General features: G+C 43.3%; 2 protein-coding genes and 1 long non-coding RNA gene across 4 annotated transcripts in view; 2 read left to right on the plus strand and 1 right to left on the minus strand.

The window, feature by feature from the left end:
- The window catches only part of LOC127590680 (gastrula zinc finger protein XlCGF7.1-like), a 143,682-nt gene that overhangs the window by 41,642 nt on the left and 78,954 nt on the right, over positions 1-23,086 (plus strand). The gene's annotated exons all lie outside the window — the stretch shown is intronic.
- On the plus strand, positions 102-8,850 carry LOC127591644 (gastrula zinc finger protein XlCGF8.2DB-like). Its single transcript, XM_052051931.1, has 4 exons — positions 102-644; positions 7,681-7,844; positions 7,923-8,645; positions 8,815-8,850. The coding sequence occupies exons 1-4, from the start codon at positions 551-553 to the stop codon at positions 8,848-8,850; spliced, it is 1,017 nt and encodes a 338-aa protein (XP_051907891.1). The 5' UTR covers positions 102-550.
- LOC127590744 (uncharacterized) lies at positions 22,129-22,812 on the minus strand. Its single transcript, XR_007959755.1, has 2 exons — positions 22,417-22,812; positions 22,129-22,305 (listed from the first exon to the last, which is right to left on the minus strand). It is a non-coding gene; the product is annotated as an uncharacterized LOC127590744 (long non-coding RNA).

The raw sequence follows: 23,086 nt of genomic DNA on the forward strand, positions 1-23,086 counted from the left end.
CAGAAGAGCCATCCCCTGAAAAACAACGAACCCCTCAATGTACAGTACACATACAACAGATTACCTCAATCGATGACGACACGTTATTCAACCTCGTATATCGCAGCACGGCAAAATAACTTGAATGAGGACCGATCACATTTAAAATACACATAAACTTCAACCATTCAAACGTTTAAAAATTTACGGTTTTGTATACTGTAATAACCATTAGAAGGCTTATCTTCCGCTTCCAGAATGTTTGTCCGAATGGTGTTGCCGTACATTGTTGTTCGCTAGCTGTAGCTGTATCTCCGCATGCCGAACTACTCGACCGCTTCAGTTTAAAATAATCATAATAATAGTCAAAATAGAGAACTCTAACCCACCTTTTTGTCGAATTAAAGTTCAATATACTTTAGCCTTGACGCAGAACGAACACAGTTACTTTATTAGACAATAACATCATTATCGCAAGCAACTGGACCAAATTGAGGTTACTTAACCTGGTTTGTTAGCCTCTTCGTCGCGAAGCATAGGTCAAGTGTGGACGAAGTGATTTTCTTTGAAAATGCGCCCAAGAAGAACAGCAGAGAACGAGGAGCAACTTTGTGGGGCAAAAGAGGAGAGCGGCGGTGTTTTCAAGAAGTGTCGATTTGGCTCAGGTTTGATTACTTCTCGTTATGACTCCATAATCGGGGAAGTACTTTTTCCCTGTCATTATTAACCATTTTCACTGCAGAAAGCTGTGTTTTCTGTCGAGAGTGGACACGCCAGCTGCCACAATTTCATACTTTCATACGTGCAGATGTTGCAAGGGCCAGTTTCAAAATAAAAGCTGTCGGAGACATTGATGTTCATTTACAGTCAAACCTCGGTTTTCGAGCCAAAACATACGAGATCCGTTAGCCACATCATTGACTTTAAGATGGTCTTTATTTTTTTAGGATGCTGGTGATTTCGGCATGCCGAACTCCTTCGCCAGCACTGACTCACGCACACCTGATTCATGTTTCACGATCAAAGCTTTCTTAAATTCAATAGTTTTGCGCAGTATTTTCCTCTTTTTTTCACCAGCTTTACTACTTCCACTTGCTTTCTTTTGCTCATTTTTTCACCAGCTTTTACTACTTCCACTTGCTTTCTTTGGTGCCATGGAGAAATAACAGTCCTATTTGCGGAGATCTCAACAAACACGTTGTTTTTTATCTTTATTGAACACGTCTGCTCACAATGGACAATCTTTATTTCTATCTTTGTTGAACAGGTCTGCTCACAATGGATCTGTCATTTCTTCATCTACCTGAGGAAGCGTCACTTCCTCGTGTAAGGAAGTCGAGAGGAGTCGCGTGGCGCATTCAAGTGCGCTCAGTTTGGTCATCATCATATCTTGTCGCGCCAGTACTGGATCCATTGCTTGGCAGCATCACTAGTGTCTAAGAGGTCTTGATCTGTGCAGGTGGGCCCCAGTTCACAATCCCGAAGAATGTGCTCCATTGTTTGTATTGGGTGGCCACACGGACATTCACTGCTGAGTGAGAGTCCCCATTTATAGGTGTTGTTCCCAGTCTTGCCTACTCGGGTTCTTGCTCTATTTAATGTCACCCAGTTCTTTCTTGAGAGGGCTGTTCCACTTTGAAGATGTTCGTTTGGGCTTTGGATTGCACCATTTAGTGCAGAGCTGTCCCATTCTCTCCATTTTTCGAGCCTGTGGTTTGTTGACTGCTCAGGATCTAAACTTTGGACAGTCATAAAGCTCTTTCTGGACTTCAGTCTTCTTATTGAGTCACTATGACCATAGAGGGGGTCTCTCGTGTCATTTTCTTGACTATGCTTTTGTGTCCTTGCATGAATGTCTCTACGTATGTGTGGTGGTGCGATGCCCGCCAATCTGTAGAGTGCTGGCAGTGGTGTTGGTTTTAGTGTGCCAGTAATTATTTGGCATGTGTTGTTCAGCTCAGGATCTATTTTGTGAGCATGACATGATCTTGCCCATGCTGCTGAGCAATATTCAGCAGCAGAGTAGCATAGTGCTAGATTTGTTGTTCTCAGAGTTTTAGGATCTGTTCCCCAGTTAGAGTTAGCAAGTTTAGCTAAGAGGTTGTTTCTTGTGGCAACTTTTGACTTGAGTTTCCTTACATGTTCTGCGAAGGAGAGCGTTCGATCTAATGTGACTCCAAGATAGACGGGATAGTCAACATGCTCAAGTCTCTCATTATTCCAGTGGATGCTTAATTTTCTATTTGCCTGGTGGTTATTTAGGTGGAATGCACACACCTGCGCCTTTCCTGGATTGGCATTAAGTGAGTTTTGTTTATAATACTCGGTTAGATGTTGAAGAGCAGCTGATAGTCTCCTTTCGGTGGTTTCAAATGAGCGCGATTGGGTGGCAATACACAAATCATCGGCATATATAAATCTTCGGATGTTTACAAACTCTGGCTGGTCATTTGTGTAGATGTTAAAAAGTACTGGAGCCTTGTGGGAGACCATTTTTTTGTGTTTGGTATCTACTTTTCTTGCCATCCATTTCTACAGAGAAGCGTCTGTTTGTAAGCAGTGATTTTATGATGTTAAGATAAGATATCCTTTATTCGTCCCACACTGGGGAAATTTACAGCCTCCAGCAGCAAGAATGTATGTAGAAAGAAGAAAGAGAAAAAACACAACAAACATCTTTCAATTAAATGCAATATGAACACAAAATGGATAAATCGCAGTACTATTTACAATTTTCCTTCACATCATTTAATTACTATTATTATTATGATTGTTATTTTTTATTCATCAGCCTGACAGCAGTCGGTAGGAACGAGCGTCGGTATCTCTCCTTCTTGCAGCGCGGGTGTAACAGTCTCTGGCTGAAGGAGCTACCAAGTGCTGTCAGGGCAGGCTGGAGGGGGTGGGATGGACTGGCCATCATAGCTTTTAGCTTAGTTAGCATCCTTCTGTTGCCCACCTCCTCCAGATTGTCAAGGGAGCAACCCAGGACAGAACTGGCCTTCCTGACCAGTCGCTCCAGTCTCTTTCTGTCCCGTAGATGTTCACAATTGTTGTATTATGAACAGCTTTGGCAAGTTTCAGGAGAAGGATTCTGTGATTTACTGTGTCATATGCAGCAGTCAGGTCTTCAAAAACTGCACCAGTAATTTGCTTGGCCTCAAAACCATCCTCGATGTACTGAGTGAGGTTTAATATTTGGCTACAGCATGATCGCCTTGGACGAAATCCAGCCTGGTCTGGCGATAGTTGTTGTTCCACTGTAGGGTACATTCGGGGCATTATCATTCGTTCATATAATTTGTAGAGGATGCATAGGAGCCAAATAGGACGATAGCTTTTTTTATTCTCTGGGTCTTTACCAGGTTTTAGCAGGGCCACGACTCTTGCTCTTCGCCATATCTTCGGGATCTTTAGACTTGCTGCACAGTTGTTGAAGAGAGCAAGTATCCATGATCTGGTCTTTGTACCGAAGTGCTGAGTTATTTCTGTTGTAATACCATCAAGTCCTGCTGCTTTGCCAGGTTTGCGGTATTTCATGGCTTCCAAGAGTTCTTCCATGGTGAACGGATTGAAGAGTTCATCACTTTCTTGCATAATGCAGTCCATTTCTGATTTCATTTTTTTTTGTTGAGGTATCCTCGCTCTTTATTGGGTGGTTTTCCATTGAGTAGTAGTTGGTTTGCCACTTCGTCCGGTGTTACGGCAGCCGTTCTTGTTCGGATGTTCTTTTCTGTATTCAATTTCTTTATAGTGCTCCATGCCTTCTTGCTATTATGAGTCATATCTGTGTTGCATATAAGTTCTTGCCAGCGTTCACATTTTCCATTTGCAACAGAGGCTGTTAACAAATCACCTAGTTGGATAGTATTTTCATCAAATGGATCTGCATTATATTCTTGAACAAAATCCTCATAAAGTTCCTTGCTTTGATCTGTTAGGCAAGGAATGAAGGTCTTTCTACATCCTCTTGGGATGTGTCTCCTGGAAACCTCCCAGACAAGCTTTTGGAAGTGTTCATAGTTCTCTGCTCGCGCTGCAATGGTGGAGATCCTGGAATCTAGTTCAAGGGTGAGGTCTTCCCATTTTGCCTTTCTAAAGTTAAATCTGGGTGTTGATGTGGAGTCGAGAGGCCTGTTGACTGGCCTCACATTCAAAGTGATTGGTCTATGTCCCTCTTCCTCAACTGGCGGACTGCGATCCACGACCGGACCGCCGACCTCCTCTGTCCGGACTGCCGACCTCCTCTGTCCGGGCCTCCTCTGTCTGGACCCTCTGCAAATTGTATAAAATAATAAATTATAAAGTGATTTTTACGTTATACATTTTCTATTTTTGGACTATAATCTGCGCATTACCACGATCGCTTGTTAAAATTATCCGTTGTATTATTTGCGTGCACGAACAGATGTATTGCAGAGGACGCAGCAGCGCGACTCTGTGTGTATATAATGTTTGACGAACTGGAGACGGGGGGATGTCGGCGATAACGATGCGCTGATTGTGTCACGTCCCGTGTTTGCCAGCAGGGGGCGGGCTTTCTGCCCGCCGTTTACACACCTGTCACCCATTTGGCAGTAATTGCTCAGCCTTTATTTGAACGCTCTGGCAGTCTACTCACTGCCGGAGAATTCCACGCCCGCCAATATTCTCTGGCTCAAATTACTATTTGGATTATTTGTTGACTCTTAGCTATGTGGCTGTTATTACGCGCCATTATTCCTATTACGTGCAGAAAAGTTTTCCGCAAGCGTTTTCTGTTGTTCCCTTTATTCTAACCCTGGTCCTTAGTTTGACCAGCGTTTTTTGTTATTCTCCCTGTCGGGTATTTTGTGTTCGTCATTAAAGACTCCTTTTGTTCTCTGACAAAATCTCTTTTGTGTCTGCTATTTCGGGGATTCACCTTTCAGTTATTTTGTTGAGCACGAAGCAATAATTCCATCGCTTCGGGCACAACGTGACAGATTGGCTCCTCTGAACTTAAGGTGTGCCCATACATCAGCGTCACGCATTCAAAATGAATGATTGTGTCAGGAAACAGACGCTTGCGTGACGCCACAGTGTGCTCACAGCTTCAGCACAGGAGAGCCACACACAGACAATTAGACAATCGCGGGACGTTTCGATTGTGTTGCAGTTTTGCTCCCGTCTACCCGGGGATCTTTGCAACTGTTTAACAGCAGAACACCACAACATGTTAAATGAACATCTCAATGGCGTCCTCAAATAATATTTGCATGCCTCAGACATTGCATTCACCTTTAGTGGAAGAACAGCACTGCACATTCCTGTGCTCCCTTGTGTCAGTATTTAAAATGGTTCTTAACTCCTCTTCTGATATATTTTTCAATGATTTTAGAGGGGATGTGAAAAGGGGAATTGTACAAATGAAAATAATATTTTTGTTTTCATTTTTAGTATTTATTTTGGTAAAATGAGTATTTTGTTTTGCTTTTGTTAAATTAAGGGGAAAAAAGACAACTACCGGTACTGTTTAACAAAGTTAAAGTAAAAAATGTCTTATTTCCCTAAAAGGGCTATTTCTATTATTAAGCAGGCACAACTTAACAAAATAAAAGAGTTCCTCTGCCTCAACACAATACCTCTCATTATTTGCTGTGTACTGGCAAAGTGAATAATTGTTATTTTCATGCACCCCGTTATTGGGTGGTTGTGAGGAGTGTTGATTTGTATAAGCTTGGCTTGACCATACTAAATGGGCATATAGCCCTGCTCCCCATGACCACCGTGCATGGGACCGGACCTTGGTCTTATAAAAAAAAAAAAAAAAGTGGACCGACAGCATTTCTAGTTGAGGACCGCTGGTCTTATGTTGTGATCTGGGGATTGGGTCGTTGACATATTTTTCAAAATTTGTGTAGATGTTAGAGGACACAAATGCCAGATCAGGGTTATAGCCTCTTTTCCATCTTGCACTCATGAAGGATGGTTTATCTTTAGCATTATGTAAGATTGTCAGATTGTTATTTAATGCCCATTCTTCAATGACCTCTCCATTCTTATCATTTTGGGAGTAGCCCCAGATGGTATTATGGCCATTGAAATCACCAATAGCAACTAGGGCCTTGTTTCTTTGGCTGACGGTTCTGGGCCACATGAATGGTGTTAATGGTGGTTTGTAAACTGACACAATGGTCATATGTGTCGTTTCTACTTCAAGTATTTCCATCCCTTCTTCTGAGAGATCCCTGTTGTTTAGGATGTTCGATGGATCTCGTGTGTAGATGGCACTTCCATGAACAGGGCTAGCATGGTGGACGACGAGATGCATGCCTGGGACTTTAGGTGGTATTGAGTCCTTGTGGGTCTCTTGTAGACATAATGTCAGCTTTGAGGTTGGAGAGAATTTCGTCTTTTGCTGATTAAATTCCTTCAACATTGAAACTGACTATCTTGAAGTTTGGCATAATTGGGGCCGAGGGTTTATCCTTTTACCACCCCAATTATTCAGTACTGTGCGTGGTGTAGAGATTGGTCTCCCCGTGGGTTTGGGAGATTAACAGGGTCGCCGGTACTTGTAGGTACACGCGTGAAGGCTCTCTACTTGACGCCCGCTCAGTTTGGTCAAGAACCGGAAGCCGAGGGGAGTCGAGTGATGTATTCAGGTTTTCTTAGTTTGGTCGAGAACCAATTTTCGGACGTAATCCGAGGCATAAAAAACTAAAAAATGTTGGTCGAAAATCGATTTGGTCGAGAAAAGAGACGTTCAAAAACCGAGGTTTGACTGGATTATTTAAACGATTTCTGCGCCCTTTGTAGATCCTCACAACTGACACGTAATGGAAAAATCAACTTTTTCTTCAACACAGCAGATGCCCGACACATGTTTTTCAGTCAATAGTGAATGAACAAACACATTTCGTTGACCGTTAAATGTAGGCCTCATTGGACACACTCACACCATCCTGTAGCTGGAAGGTAGGCACTATTTTTAATGACTTTAGAGCCTTATTTTATCCACTCAGAGATTTTTGGATGCATTCACATGTAGTTGGTGATTAATTGTCTCACTTGGGTGGCAGCAATTACCTGTTGTTTTGGGGCACAGTGCTTTTTGGCATAAATAACTGTGAATGCCTACCTCAGTGTGCCTGACCCATACGTGAGCCACTTCTTGTCAACGCCATTGGCTCATGTGTTTTTGAGACAATATAAACAGAGGAAAAAAAGTTTCAATCACATACACAAGGTCTTTCCGTTGTGATGTTCCAAATTGTAAACTTTTATTTCAATAAACACAACATGCTTGGATGCAAAAAAAAAACAGGCATTTTTTTTACCTCTTTGTGCCACCCACCAGGAAAAATGAGGATGCCAACCATACCGACTAGCGGGGCGCTCAAACACGATTCCATCTGTTTCTTCTGTAGTTGCTTCAGGTCATTCCGGTGCACTGCTGTTGATATCGCGCCTCCATAGTAGTGCAACCCTGCAACAGCAGTTAAAATACATCGCTGCTGCAGAAGGACATCAAGCGCTCATTCAGCACAGCTGGAGCTTTGCATTGTGTTGAGCGAGATCAATCAGTTTGGCTGGGTATGGCAGAAAATGAGCTGAAGGCGGCCGCCACTCCATTTTGAACGCAGGAAAAATCCTGCAATCAAATTTGGCTACCTTGTTAACACTGTACTCTGTGTAATAATACATCATTATGTGTGTTGGTCTTCTCGTGTCTTTCAGACTTCAGCAAAGATGCTTGTCCTGAGCGTCTGGATGCAGAGCCCTCCCACTTTAAAGAGGAAGAGGAGAAAAAGGAGGTCTTCTACTTTAAAGAGGAAGAGGAGCAACAGGCCCCTTACATGAAAAAAGAGGAGGAGCTTAAGCACCCTGACACCAAAGTGGAGGTGGGTAATCCGCCTGATATCAAAGAAGAGGAGGAGGAGGATATCAGCAAGTTGCCATTGACTTGTGTCCCTTCAAAGAATTTAGATGAAGATCAAAATAGGGCGGAGCCTCCAAGCAGCACCTCGTGTCAGCACATGACAATAAAAGGTGATTGTGACCACCATGGAGCATCACAAGCAGACGGCCTCATCGCTCCACTGTCTGATAGTGACATCTCGTCAAATGCTGCTGATGAAAATAAAAAGTCTGATGGTGATCTCACATGTCACACTGACAACAAACCCTGGAAATGTCCTCGGTGTGAGAAAAAGTTTGCTGATAAGAATGCTTTGAAATTACACACGAGAACTCACACCCGTGAGAAACCGTTTACCCGTTCAGACTGTGGCCTGAAATTGTCTCATCAGAGAAACTTAAAAAGTCACATAAGAACGCGCACTGGTGTGAAGCGTTTTTCCTGCTTAGACTGTGGCCGAAAATTCTCTCATAAGGGAACATTAGTAAATCACACAAGAACACACACTGCTGAGAAACCTTTTTCATGCGCACTTTGTAGCCAAAACTTTTCTCAGAAGCAACACTTAAAACGTCATACAAGTGTACACACTGCTGAGAAACCTTTTTCGTGCTCGGTTTGTGGCCAAAGATTCTCCCAGAAGAGAGTGTTTATAAATCACACAAAAACCCACACTGGTGAGAAACTATTTGCCTGCTCAGTTTGTGACAAAAGATTCGTTCAGAAGAGAGACTTAACAAAGCATGCAAGAACTCACACTGGTGAAAAACCTTTTTACTGCTCGGTTTGTGACAAAAGATTCTTTCAGATGGGAGACTTAACAAAGCACACAAGAATCCACACTGGTGAGAAACCTTTTTCCTGTTCAGATTGTGGCCAAAGATTCTCTCAGAAGGTCAATTTAAAAAAACATGTACGAACCCACACTGGTGAGAGACCTTTTGCCTGTTCAGATTGTGGCCAAAGATTCTCTGAGAAGGGAACATTAACAAAGCACGTCAGAATCCACACTGGAGAGAAACCGTTTACCTGTTCAGACTGTGGCCAAAGTTTCTCTCACAAGGGAAGCTTAAAAAGGCACACAAGAACTCACACCGGTGAGAAACCCTTTGCTTGCTCATTTTGTGGCCAAAGATTATCCTGGAAGTATCAGATTCAGAATCATAAGTGTGTTGATAAGATGAACAATAATCAATGAAATGTTCACATCCCATATGAGCAGGCTTCATCAGGCCGATTGTATTTGATGTACCTTGATCTTGGGCTGCTGAACTTTTCCTTGACTGCATTGAAAAGTTTGTTGTTGTAGAAAATCTAGTATTCTCATCAGGGTTATAATACATTTGGATTCTTTATAGTTACTTTTCATTTGGCTTGGAGTTGTTTTATTAATGTAGTTTGTTTTAATAAGTTTTCAGAGGAAGTTTGGTCATTTGTATTGAAAATGAAATGAAAAGAATGTTTAAATGACAAGAGAATGTACGAAATGAAACCAATATGTGTCTGTTAGTAATCAATAAAGGTTTACTTTGACACTCCAATCAATACTTCGTATCCACAACTTTGTCGTGGAAAAAAAGAGCCCCAGATGCTACTCTTGTTTTTATTTAGTTTACTCCCGATTTTGTTCGTATTTTACCAGCAATCAATACAGTGACTGGCAAGGAAGAGAAAGCGACATCAGGGTGAAAAACTTTTTGTGCGGTGTGCAAAAATGCAAAAGGTGAACAAGCGAAATAACTCGTGCTAAAAAGCTGTCGCGCCGAATTCCCAAGGAACCAGAACAATGGTTAAAAAGAAGGAGAAGTGGGAGCCGAGGCACGCCGACAACAGATGCATTTTCAAGAATTCATAAAAGCACAGCCAGAAAATCAAACATCCACACTGTTTGGTGCGGTGAGATTCTTAACCAGTGAGGCATTAGTTTCTGTTATCCACCGTTGCTCCTTAGGAAGTTGCTGCCAGCTTCATCGGTTCCTTCACTAAGATGACAAGCGTACGGTTGGCTTTCCATTGTGGCTTCTTGGAAGCTTTGTCGCGGCGCAGGATCTCAGACGCAGTACGAGGGCCTTAAGTTTCCTGTTCCCGGCATCTTTCCTGGAGTCGGTTGTTCAGGCGAATGGTCAAACTCATGAGTTCCTCCAGGTGAATGATGTCATCATTTAAGCGCCAGTTCATTTTGAACTGAGGAGTTGAGTCTGAGAAAGAAGACAGGATTTCCGGGCGTGCATTGCTCACAGCAACAGCCCAAGAACTACCCTGAACAATTAACAGACTCATAACAAACAGGGTTTTAGGAATCTTGGGAATAAGTGGAGTGTCATTGGTCAAAGATTAGAGCGCAGTGATGAATAAATTGACCGCATTGCTGGGGTTTTCCGTGATAACGAGACGGGTGAGGTGTGTTCTGCTCACGGGATGCCACTGGATATTGGTACACCCCAGCGGTGGTGGTCAGTGACTCAGGGAGAGGATTCCCTAAACTGCGAGCAAGGCAATCGCACCGCAGAGCTCCATCAAATCTGTGTATGCTGCTCGTCCCAACTTGAAAAACCAATAATCGTCATTGTGACCCAGGCAATATTCAGAGTAAGATATGGTGGTTTGGGATATTGAATGCTTTCACCGGTGGGTCCTGCAAACAGCTGTATAGCAGGGGAGCTCATTTGTGTTTTTCCGCATGTTTCGTGTCCACCCAACACGCTGGACGGAATCGACTTTGAAGACTTCCTCGTGTCCAGTGATGCGTGTCGATGCGAAGCTGCTCCACATTCAGCCACACGAATCACAGTGGAGATGTCGGCGCTGTTGGACAGTCTGCGTTGGTGCGGCTGGATGGATGGCTGCTGAAGTTGAGGTTGAGGAGAGAGGAGTGCCGCCGCGAAGCACAGATGCGTATTTGGAACTGAGAGTCGCCGCTTGGAATTGGAATGGATTTACATGGGACAGGAGAAGTTAACCAATCTCTTTTTTTCGTCAATGGATGCTACAGCTTCTTGTTGACTTTGAAACTTAGCTTGTAACCGACGTGTGCACATTTTGAGCATGACATCTCTGATTCATTGGTGAAAGGACACTTTGTTTCTCTCCTCTTTCATCTCCAACTGCTTTAAACAACAAAGCATATGAGGAAAAAGTGGTTAGGATTGCACGACTGTCCGTGTTTTGATTATGTGTTGTGTTTATTATTTTATTGTAACCAGGTAAACCTTACTTAGACGTTTGTAGTGAAAGCTTCCTTGTTGAACAAATGTAGCACTGTCACTTTAAGAGCCACACTAGATCAAATCACGCTGGAACATATGCAGCGTGTAAGGATCAGACCAGGAAGGGAAGTGAGGGTGAAATGCACGTGAAGGTGGTTAGTCGCTGAACTGTGCCCACTGCTTGTCCCAACTTGATTCAGCCATGATCGTCGTCGTAACCCTGGCGATATTCGGGTTATTGGTAACTAGTTTACCATGACGCATGTTAGGTGTTAATTTTGGACAGATGATTAATTAGTTGAATGGACTATTTGTAGAGCACAATATCGTGGTTTGGAGTTTGAAATCTACCACTAGTGAGTCGTGTGAACAGCTGTACAGTGTAAGTAAGTTTTCGCAATGTTACAAGTCAAGTCAAGTCAAGTCAACAATATTTATAGAGCACTTTCAAACAGCCATCGCTGCATACAAAGTGCTGTACATGGAGCGATTTAACATATACAATAAACAGTAAGACGAATCAGTAATAAGTAATAAGTAATAAGATGTAAATATGTTTTTTTTTACTGTGAAATTATATGAACTGTGTTATCTTTTCTTTAGAGGGGAGATCATTTGTGTTTTTCCTGTGTGGAATTTGCATGTCCTCCCTCTGCATGCGTAGGTTTTCTCCATGTCCTCTGGTTTCCTCCCACATTCTAAAAATGTGTGTGTAAGGTTCATGGAAGACTCTAAATTATATCTAGGTGTGAGTGTGAGCCCAGGTGGTTGTTCCTCGATGTGTGCCCTGCGATTGGCTGGCAACTTTATCAGTGGTGACCCCGCCTATTCCCTGAAGAGAGCTGGTATAAGCTCTAGGATGCCTGCGACACTTGTCAGGACAAAAGGATGAGAAAATGGATGGATGAATGGCGTCTACGGGATCCGTGCTCGGATAATTCTGTGATGTTTGAGAACAGTCTGGAACAGGAGCGGATCCCACAATTGCAGACGAGGATAACATTGAGTACAAAAAAATTACTTACGAAAAATAAGGTCACGAGACTGACAAAATAGAACATAAAACACTAATAACAGGATCATAACAATACCTACAGAAGCGCTTGTAAATGGCAAGGGAAACAAAAGAATGCGAAATAATTTCTCGATAAAGGGCAAGGAAAAGCCAAAGAAAAAACAAAACACGCCAACGACCACACAACAAAACAAGACTCTGTCAAAATGGACCAAAGAATGGGATATTGAACCAGATAATGAGCGAGATCGAGGAAGGTGGAGAAAATAAGCACTTCGATGAGAGTCGTGAGCAAGGTAAATAACCTGACAAAAGGTCGGCTGTCAGTTTGAACCAAGCGATTATAATGACATTGAGTAACAGGTGTGGAGCGGGACGAACAGCCCTCCGATACCACCTACTGGAGACAAACAGAACAGGACCATGACACTTCCCTGGGGTAAGATATCAAAATGTGAACCCCAAAACGCAAGATAGGGGTCAAAATAGAATTTTAGAATAACTATTTTCAAAGTGCACTCGAAGGCTACTTTAAACTGGGATGTCCGAGTGACGAAGTCTCAGGGGGAAATAATGGACCCCACATTCACAGAGGGATTTCAGTGTGACGTCACTCGTCAGAAATCACCCCCACGGAGACACACAGGGTTTTAGAGGAACAAATAAACATTCCTAAAATAAAATATTCCAGATTTGTATTCGTCGTTGCAACCAGTTGAAAATAATCGTCGCGCCAGCTACAAGTGGCTCTTTTGACTTGTGAAGCTGAATGGAGTGTTTTCACCACCACTACACAGGGGCCAATGATGTACTGTATTTAACCGAATTGTTAAATGGCACGGATAATACAAGATACGGACAATCATGTAGAGCAAAAACCAGGTCAATAGACAGAAATCTAAACACAATTGATGTTAGATTTTACTTCATTCAGGAAGCACTTCACAATGGAAAGATAGATATTGCATATTGTGAATCGGAAAAACATGGTTGCAGAGTTATTGACAAAACCATCAGATAGGATTCCAATTGCCAAATTCAAAAGCTGTGTTCTGGCTAATTATTTTTCAGATGCTGAGAGCAAGGCAGGTTGTTAAATCATGTGCTCTCATAATATAATTTATTTTAAGGGGTTGGGTTCAATATTGTGCTCAAACGTTTATCTTGTTTCGGATCCCATAAAGTCAGTGGCGGGCCGTGCATTTCAACCTTGGCCCTTCAGTGACGTCACATACATTAACACAATACAGTATAGGCTGGTCAAGCAGCACTTAATTTCAGGAGCATTTAAAACCATCAAGTATGCATTCACAATTAAGAGCAGGAAACTAAATTTACAGATATTGTCAAAAATAAAAAGGTGATTTAAAATGCCACCCAAATTACGCTGTGTGATCTTAAACAAGTCTGGCCAATAAATTGCTCAATGTCGCAGTTTCATATAAGACACCAACCAAACAATAACAAAACAAACTATTCTTTGAAAATAAAGTAAACAGATCATTTGCATTTTGAGAATCGGCGACACAACAGCAAATAACTGACGATGTTGAGCAGCTGAGATTGAACGAACTTTAGTGCACAGTTTTACAATTGCGCCATTATAAATTGCAGGTGAGCATATTTATTTGATACATGTTTCTATCTTTGTCATTTTATTTCGTTACCATTAATTTAATACAAACGAAATAAAATGACAAGAAGAAATGTAAAATAAAATTCATTTACTCACCAATGTAGTGCCTGTTCATCTATGCGAGTGTCCCCAAACGTTTTTAAACGCGCCTTAGTTTGTAAGTGCCTAGCCGTGCTCTGATGTTTCCTTGCTGCCTTGGTAAAACAACTTAAATTGGTAAATCCAGTGGAAGGTCCGTCTTCCACCCTAGCAGGTACCAGTCGCCAATGAGTGAAGGGTGAGCGTGTAAGAGGTGAAGAGAAAAATGTGAGTACATTGTAAAAAGGCTAAATAAAGTACAACCGAACTCCATTTTGCTTCCGTTGCCTTTTTAAAAACGTGTTTTTAGCATGCGTGCATGCATGCCGTAACCTGGCGTATGTTTTACCATGCCTGGCTGCGCCCAATAATACAGTGCGTTTTGTGTATGTGTCAAACGCAGAAATAGCTGAAATAGCACCGTTACAGAGCCCAACAATAAGGTGCGCCGAATGGTCGTGAAAATACGGTGTGTAATCATATTATTTGTTTGTATTAACTATTCATTAGCGGCCCGGTAGTCCAGTGGTTAGCACGTCGGCTTCATAGTGCAGAGGTACCGGGTTCGATTCCAGCTCCGGCCTCCCTGTGTGGAGTTTGCATGTTCTCCCCGGGCCTGCGTGGGTTTTCTCCGGGTGCTCCGGTTTCCTCCCAGATTCCAAAAACATGCATGGTAGGCTGATTGAACACTCGAAATTGTCCCTAGGTGTGAGTGTGAGCGTGGATGGTTGTTCGTCTCTGTGTGCCCTGTGATTGGCTGGCAACCAATTCAGGGTGTCCCCAGCCTACAGCTGGGATAGGCTCCAGCACCCCCCGCGACCCTAGTGAGGATCAAGCAGCTCGGAAGATGAATGAATGAATGAACTATTCATTAATTTGGCTGATTATATGGGGAACCAGAGCACCTTGATGAAAAATGGGCTACTGGAACAAAGCGGAGATGGGCGAGAGGCGATAACATGGCTCTGTTGGAATGCTACTACTCAAGCAACCCTAGTCAGAGGGGTTACATGCAGAGAATGTGGGCTAAATGGTTACTTCGAAACCCACAGTCACGGTTGACCACGAAACAACTAGTAGCTCAGTATTCCAACATCCACAAACGGCAACTGCTGTCACAACTTGAGATTGATGAGGTACAACGCAGGTTCCATGGCGAAGGGCCCCAGGCTGCCAGATCAGAGGAGGAGGTCATACAAGAGATTGGGAGGCAAGCCCCAATGAATGCAGATGATGAGATTGGGTGGCCAACCCCAATGAATGAAATGCTGAGTGAGGCAGCAACTGACCTGAAAGCTAAGATCATGGCGAGAATGAAAGCTGGGCAACCTAGAAACTGATTACAACGGCTATGTGAAGTACCATCTGAAAGTCTCATAGAAAGTGTGAATGCAGCACTGAGGGCGATCCCTACCGTAACGATCACAGAAACCAATGAGCTGATATACGCTTCAGCATCAGTGATCCTGGAGACTCTGGGCTAAAAGAGCAACCATGGAAGCCATGAGATACGTTACCCACCATGGAAAAGACGGTTGGAGGATCAAGATCAAGGCGGCCCGGAAAGATGTGAGTCAATTGACGGAGGCCCAGAGAGGTGTGATGAAAAGGCCGATACCCGAGAGGTACATCCAGATGACCATACCTGAAGCACTCGAAACTGCCAAACAAAGGCTCCAAGCCTTGTCCAGTCGCCTAAAGCGGTACACGAAAGAGAATGAGGCCAGACGAATAAACAGGCTGTGCGCAACACAACCTGCGAAAGTGTACGCTCAGTGGTAGGGTCCTAACAACAGAGCCGACCCACCAAGACTGGAAACTGAAAGGTACTGGAAAGGCATATGGGAGAAGGAGGTTGCACATAACAGCAGTGCACAATGGCTGGTGACCCTGAGAGAGGAGCACAGCAACCTCCCTGAACAGAACCCAGTTACCATAAGAGTGGCAGACATACAGGAAAGAGTCTCAGATATGAAGAACTGGACAGCACCAGGCCCGGACATGGTCCACACCTACTGGCTAAAGAAACTCACAGCACTCCATGAGCGCCTAGCAGTACAAATGAACCAGCTGCTGAGGGATGGGACTCACCCAGAATGGCTAACCGAAGGGCGAACGATCCTGATCATGAAGGATCCCTCGAAGGGTGCAGTTCCATCCAACTATCGGCCAATAACCTGTCTCTCCACAACATGGAAGCTCATGTCAGGCATCATTGCGGCTAAGATAAGTGGACACATGGATCAATACATGAGCGAAGCACAGAAGGGCATTGGTAGAGATACTAGAGGAGCCAAACATCAACTCCTGGTTGACAGAACAGTCACACACGACTGCAGGTCCCGACGTACCAACCTGTGCACAGCTTGGATTGATTACAAGAAAGCCTATGACTCGATGCCACATACATGGATCACTGAATGCTTGGAGTTGTATAAGGTGAACAGGACCCTAAGAGCCTTCGTTGCGAACTCGATGAGGATGTGGAAAACCACACTTGAAGCCAATGGCAAGCCACTTACCCAAGTGTCCATCAAATGTGGCAAATACCAAGTTGATGCACTCTCCCCACTGCTGTTCTGCATAGGACTGAACCCCCTAAGCCAAGTAATCACCAAGACAGGCTATGGATACCGCCTCAGAAATGGAGCTACAATCAGTCACCTCCTCTACATGGATGACATAAAGCTGTATGCTAAGAGCGAAAGGGACATAGATTCCCTGATCCACACAACCAGGATCTACAGCAGCGACATCGGGATGTCATTCGGGCTTGAGAAATGTAGTCGGATGGTGACTCAGAGAGGAAAGGTAGTCCGCACTGAAGGGGTCTCACACCCAGAAGGAATAATAGCAGACATTGAGGACAGCTACAAGTACCTTGGTATACCACAAGCCAATGGCAACCTCGAACTGGCAACAAGGAAAGCGGCTACGGCCAAATACCTCCAGCGAGTGAGGCAAGTCCTAAGAAGCCAGCTCAATGGCAAGAATAAGACCCGGGCAATAAACAGCTATGCCCTGCCAGTGATCAGATACCCTGCAGGAATAATAAGGTGGCCAAAGGAAGAGATTCAGACCACGGACGTTAAGACCCGAAAGCTCCTAACCATGCATGGAGGGTTCCATCCCAAATCCAGCACCCTGAGACTGTACGCAAGCCGAAAGGAAGGAGGCCGGGGACTAGTGAGTGTGAGAGCCACTGTCCAGGATGAAACATCCAAGCTTCATGAATACATCAAGGAGAAGGCTCCAACGGATGACATACTCAGAGAATGTCTCAGACAATGGGGAACAGAAGATGAGGCGCTGGAAGAGGGACCATCATGGGAGGACAAGCCCCTACACGGGATGTACCACCGGACCATAACTGAAGTGGCTGATCTCAAGAAGTCCTATCAGTGGCTAGAGAGGGCTGGCCTGAAGGACAGCACAGAGGCACTCATCCTGGCTGCTCAGGAACAGGCCTTGAGCACCAGAGCCATCGAGGCCCAGATATACCACACCAGACAAGACCCAAGGTGTAGGTTGTGCAAAGAGGCACCTGAGACGATCCAACACATAACTGCAGGGTGTAAGATGCTGGCAGGGAAAGCCTACATGGAACGCCATAACCAGGTGGCTGGCATAGTCTACCGAAACATCTGTGCGGAGTATGGACTGGAAACCCCAAGGTCAAAATGGGAAACACCTCCGAAGGTGGTGGAGAATGACAGAGCGAAGATCCTGTGGGACTTCCAGATCCAGACTGACAAGATGGTAATGGCGAACCAACCAGATATCGTAATCATAGATAAAGGGCAGGGGAAAGCCGTTGTAGTGGATGTAGCGGTCCCAAGTGATGGAAACATCAGGAAGAAGGAACATGAGAAACTCGAGAAATACCAAGGGCTCAGAGAGGAGCTGGAGAGAGCCTGGAAGGTAAAGGTGACAGTCGTGCCTGTGGTGGTCGGAGCACTCGGGGCAGTGACCCCCAAACTAGATGAGTGGTTGCAACAGATCCCTGGAACAACATCGGACATCTCAGTCCAGAAATGTGCAGTGCTGGGAACAGCAAGGATACTGCGCAGAACCCTCGAGCTTCCTGGCCTCTGGTTGGTAGAGGACCCGAGCTGAATGAGGGACGGACACCACCCGAGGGGTGAGATGAGGATTTTTTTTATATATATATATATTAGAGCTGTCAGTTTAGCGCGTTTTTATTGGCATTAATTTAAATGAATTTTAACGGGATTAAAATTTTTCTCGCGAGATTAACGTGGCACACGTCACAAACGGATTTTACGTTGCTCTATAAATACACCAGAAGCAAAACAACAAGCGCGCTGCAGAAGTCCACGCCATGTCTGTTTTGCCAGCCACGGCAGCGCGAGACACCGAAAACGGATACTTAAAGAGTTTATGAATGGAAAGTTCACTTTTAAAAAGTTGCCCAATTGCTCCACTGACAAGACCAAAGTTATCTGTTCTTCTCTCTCTGTGTATCATACAGGTATACGATGTATGCCACGATTGTTACTTGTTTGGAACTATTTTGTGTGGAAGGTTACAGTGTTCTGCGTCCATATAAATAGAGCTGGTGGAGCTTCTTTGTGTTCGTCTGACAGTGGTAGCGACCTAGCGAAAATAAAACGTCTCCAGTGTTGTCATCGAACCAAGTGTAGTCATTCGAAATGAGGTCTACACAAAAACTGTAGAGAGACTTCCGCACAAGAAGGACCAACACAATCAACATAGCCTGACTGTGTTAGGGGGAGTGCCCCCCCCCTTTCAGAATGGTTTGCCCCAGCCGCACTGGGGAAATGCGTGCGCTTTTTTGTACGACGGGCAGTTTTGAATACAGCGGCACATGAACACTGGTGTCCGGTGTCTCGTTATTCTTCAACAAACATACAGAAACAGACTGCTGTGTTCAAAGTAAACTTGAGAAAAACCAAGTATGCAACCATGGTTTAAATCTACTATAGGCTGAGTACTAGTTTACCTTAGATGTGCACTTTATAATGTTATATTGCTCTGTTTTGATTTTATAAAAAAAGTTGTTAAAGCAGCTGTTGTGTGACAAAATATTGTTTTTACTGTTGTTGATGGATATTGTGTGAGAGATTATGTGTGAATAACTGCTCCAAGTGAAAAATGTTCAATGTTCATGTAAAATTGAAAATCAAAATTGTTATTTCAGTAAATATTTGCATTTGGCACGTAGAAAACTGATTCATGATTCCATGTTGATGAGAGCATTAAAATGGGGGAAAAATAGGACAAAAAATGTAAAAGGAAATTCAGAAACGATAAAAAATATGTGAGCAATCAAAATTAATTTTTTTGTCCGTTTGAGTTAATTATGACAGTTTCATTTTTAATTAGATTAAATATTTTAATCGTTTGACAGCTCTAATTCTAAATCAATTTAATTTTCTTCTCATCCATCCATTTTCTAATCCTCTTATCCTCACGGTGGTCGTGGGCATGCTGAAGCTTAATTTTGCTCTCATTCGTTTGGCAAAATTAGAATACAGATCTTATAGTCCCCGACGGGAGCAAATGGCCAAACGCTGAAAAAACGCAAAAAAAAAAAAAAGAGAGAAACATACAAGCAAACTAAAAAACACAAAGCGACTGCAAAACAAAAATGCTGCATCGGGTCGACTGGACTGGTCAATGTCCACATGCTTTTGCGACCTCCATTCGCTAGGAAGTTGTAGAGTGTTAAAGAGAAGGGGAAAGTGAAGAAGAGAGGCGTAGTCTGTTGTAAATTGTAAATGGGAGTAAAAGGAGAATGGGACGATGATACCTTAAGTAGTGTATTCACATACCTCACAAACTGTGTCAGCACTGTATTGACACTGTGTTGGTCACCCAATAGTGAGCCCTACAGTAGTTATAAAATCATTGCAGGTAAAGAAATTCCTTGCGTAAATGCTAAACTGAATTTGGATGTAAAATATAGCAAATTTGAGTTACAAATCAGAGTTACAATTTTTAATTTATGTATAAAAAGTGTTAATTCATGTGGAATAAAAGACAAAAAAGTGATTAGTTTATGATTTGTTATTGAGGAACAAAAGTTTTTGGAGTGTCTTTGCTCCAAGGCCATTTCTCCTCTTAGATACCAGCTCTCCAGCCTCAGAAAATACTCTTTCACATGGTTCAGATGACGCTGGTGAGCAGAGAGTTCTAAATGAAAGTTGATGAAGATGTGGATATGTTTTCTGGTTCCATTTCCAATATTGTAAAGGGTCTTGGTTTCTGGGTGTGTTTGCTTCTGACAGGCAGTGTTGGACTTCAGTTATAGAGGATCTCGGAATGATAAGATAAAATGAATAAAGCAACTGTAAGGCTCTTTAACTGATCTATCATACGTATAACAGGTCATTCACTTGATAAACCGATAAAGTGAGTGCAATGTGCCACCGTAAAAACAAATTGCATATAACAGTAAACAATGCTCAAAGGAGAAAAAGATTTACCAAGATCAAAATTATTCCACACTGGGGAAAACTTCGATCCATAATTTCGCAAAACTCACACCTAGAAAATTCACACACACACACACACACACACACACACACACACACACACACGCGCACACACACACACACACACACACACACACACACACACACACACACACACACACACACACAATTTTTTGTGACTTGTTTTCAAGGTGGGTCAAGGTTCGTCACTCTGCCTCACTACCCTCACGTTTCGGAACCGTTGATGATCCAGAGCTATGATTTAAATCACAGGTGTCAAACTCAGGTCCTGGAGGGCCGGTGTCCTGCATGTTTTCCGAGTCTCCCTGTTGCATCATTCATTCATTCTTCGAAATGCTTTATCCTCACAAGGGTCGCGGGGGGTGCTGGAGTCTATCCCAGCTGTCTTCGGGCAGTAGGCGGGGGACAACCTGAATCGGTTGCCAGCCAACCGCAGGGTACACAGAGACGAACAAACATCCGCACTCACATTCACACCTAGGGACAATCGGGAGTAATCAATCAGCCTGCCATGCATGTTTTTGGAATATGGGAGGAAACCGGAGTACCCGGAGAAAACCCACGCAGGCCCGGGGAGAACATGCAAACTCCACATAGGAAATTGAACACGGCTCAGCACTGTGAAGTCGACGTCCTAACCACTGGACTACCAGGCCGCCCCTGTTGCAACACACCTGATTTCTTTAATTGGCTTGATGTATGCTCTATTAAAACATTTATATAGGATTAAATACTTTTCTGTGTCACTGACGTGAAATACGTGTGCGTGTGGTCATTCCTGATCCCATCAATGAGCACTCCGGAACTCCACCAAGGTTTTTGATTCTTGGTAAAATTGGTAAAATTGTGTGGAAAGTCTGCCTTCATGATGAAAACGGGCAATCATGCCATTCCTTTTCCGAGGATCTGGTCTCACAGGATTGGTCCTGGCTCCTGGGGTACCCCCTAGTGGCCTTCAAAACGTGCTGTTTCGTGGCATAAACTTGAATCATTTTTCTCTTGCCATATTGTTTTTAATTTACCGGTAGCATGTTTTGGATTTTCTTTTTCTTGTTTGCATGTATTTCGTGGTCTGTAAACGGAGAGATGTGACGTGTGTTCTCCCCGATGTTACGATACTGAGTTGTGCTTCCATAGTTATGCCAATTAAAGACAAGTAAGCCAGATACTTTAACAGTCCATTCTGTATGTTGAGTTAGAACAGAACAGAACAGAACAGAACAGAGTGAAACAATGTTGACGATCATCCCAGAGCTATTGCACTAAGATTGAGTCACACAAAATTTGGGGATCAAAAACATGACAATAAGACGAGGACCACGGCAAAAATATTATCAGATATCTGCTCTACGTGTAAGTTTTACAGTAAACCACAGATGGGAGTGACAAACAGCGTGAAAAACGTTTTGCCTCACGCGCACCACCAAATTACCTCAACGAAGATGAGAACACGTGGCGTTCTTTGTCTCCTGCATCGCAGCACTGCCAAATAACTGGAATGAATACGTTGCGACGCAGCCAATTTTAAATAAACCTTCAAAGTTCAGGGCAAACGCAAAATATATATTTTTTATGTTCTTAAAGTAGTCTCTTGACTAGCCATGCTCGTGTTGCCAGGGGTTTGTCCTAAGGGGGTTGCCGTACATTCTAGTTCGAATGCTGCAACTACACATCGCACGCGAAACTCCAACACGGCTTTATTGAAAAAAAAATCACAACAAAAACTTACCAACTTTTTCTTTTCGAATTACAGCACCTTAGCCTTGTCGCAGCACGACCATCGTCATTTTATTTGTAGCCGAGTCTCTGGAAGGACTAGGCTGGACACAAAATAATTTTTATGTGGGCTTTATTCCCGACTGAACAATGAGAAATTGTACAGCTTTAAGATGAAAGTCTGAGATGTAAACTGAATTTTAAAAGAGTTCGAAAAGGGATCTAAGAGATCAAAGAAAATCATTTAACAGATTAAAGACAATTACGCCACAATAGACAACAGCAGTGGCTTGCTTAAGAGGGAAACAGAAATAAAAATACATTATTTCCAAGCCACAATACTTCTTAGTGCAAAACAAATAATCATTACAAGCCAATGTTTTTTGAGATGCAGCCACACTTACTCGATATGTTCCGGTGTGTTGGGTGTGTACAAAGCACGTGGACAAACACAAATGATCTGCCCTCTAAAGAACAGATAACACAGTTCATATAATTTCACAGTCAAAAAAATCATATTTACATCTTATAACATTGCGAACACTTATGCTGTACAGCTGTTCACACGACTCACTAGTGGTAGATTTCTCCAAACTCCAAACCAAACCACTCCAGATATTGTGCTCTACAAATACCATTCAACTAATTAATCATCTGTCCAAAATTAACACCTAACATGCGTCATGGTAAACTAGTTACCAATTACCTGAATATCGCCAGGGTTACGATGACGATCATGGGTGTATCAAAATGGGACAAGCAGTGGGCACAGTTCAGCGATTACCCTCCTTCACGTCACCCTTACTGGTCTGATTCTCACACACTGCATATGTTCCCGCGTGTTTTGATTTAGTGTGGCTCTTAAAGTGACAGTGCTACATTTGTTAAACAAGGAAGCCTTCACTACAAGCATCTAAGTATGGTTCACCTGGTTAAATATTGGACAAAGACATCATTCTTTCAAGTTTTTGGGCCTATCTTAGCTGACTTAGCCTTGCTTGCTAGCCGCTTCGTCGCAAAGCAAGATCAAGTGCGAACGGAAAGTGTTTTGCCGATTTTCACTTAAATGCGGGC

The sequence above is a fragment of the Hippocampus zosterae genome, chromosome 18, assembly GCF_025434085.1.
Source record: "Hippocampus zosterae strain Florida chromosome 18, ASM2543408v3, whole genome shotgun sequence".
Taxonomy (NCBI): Eukaryota; Metazoa; Chordata; class Actinopteri; order Syngnathiformes; family Syngnathidae; genus Hippocampus; species Hippocampus zosterae.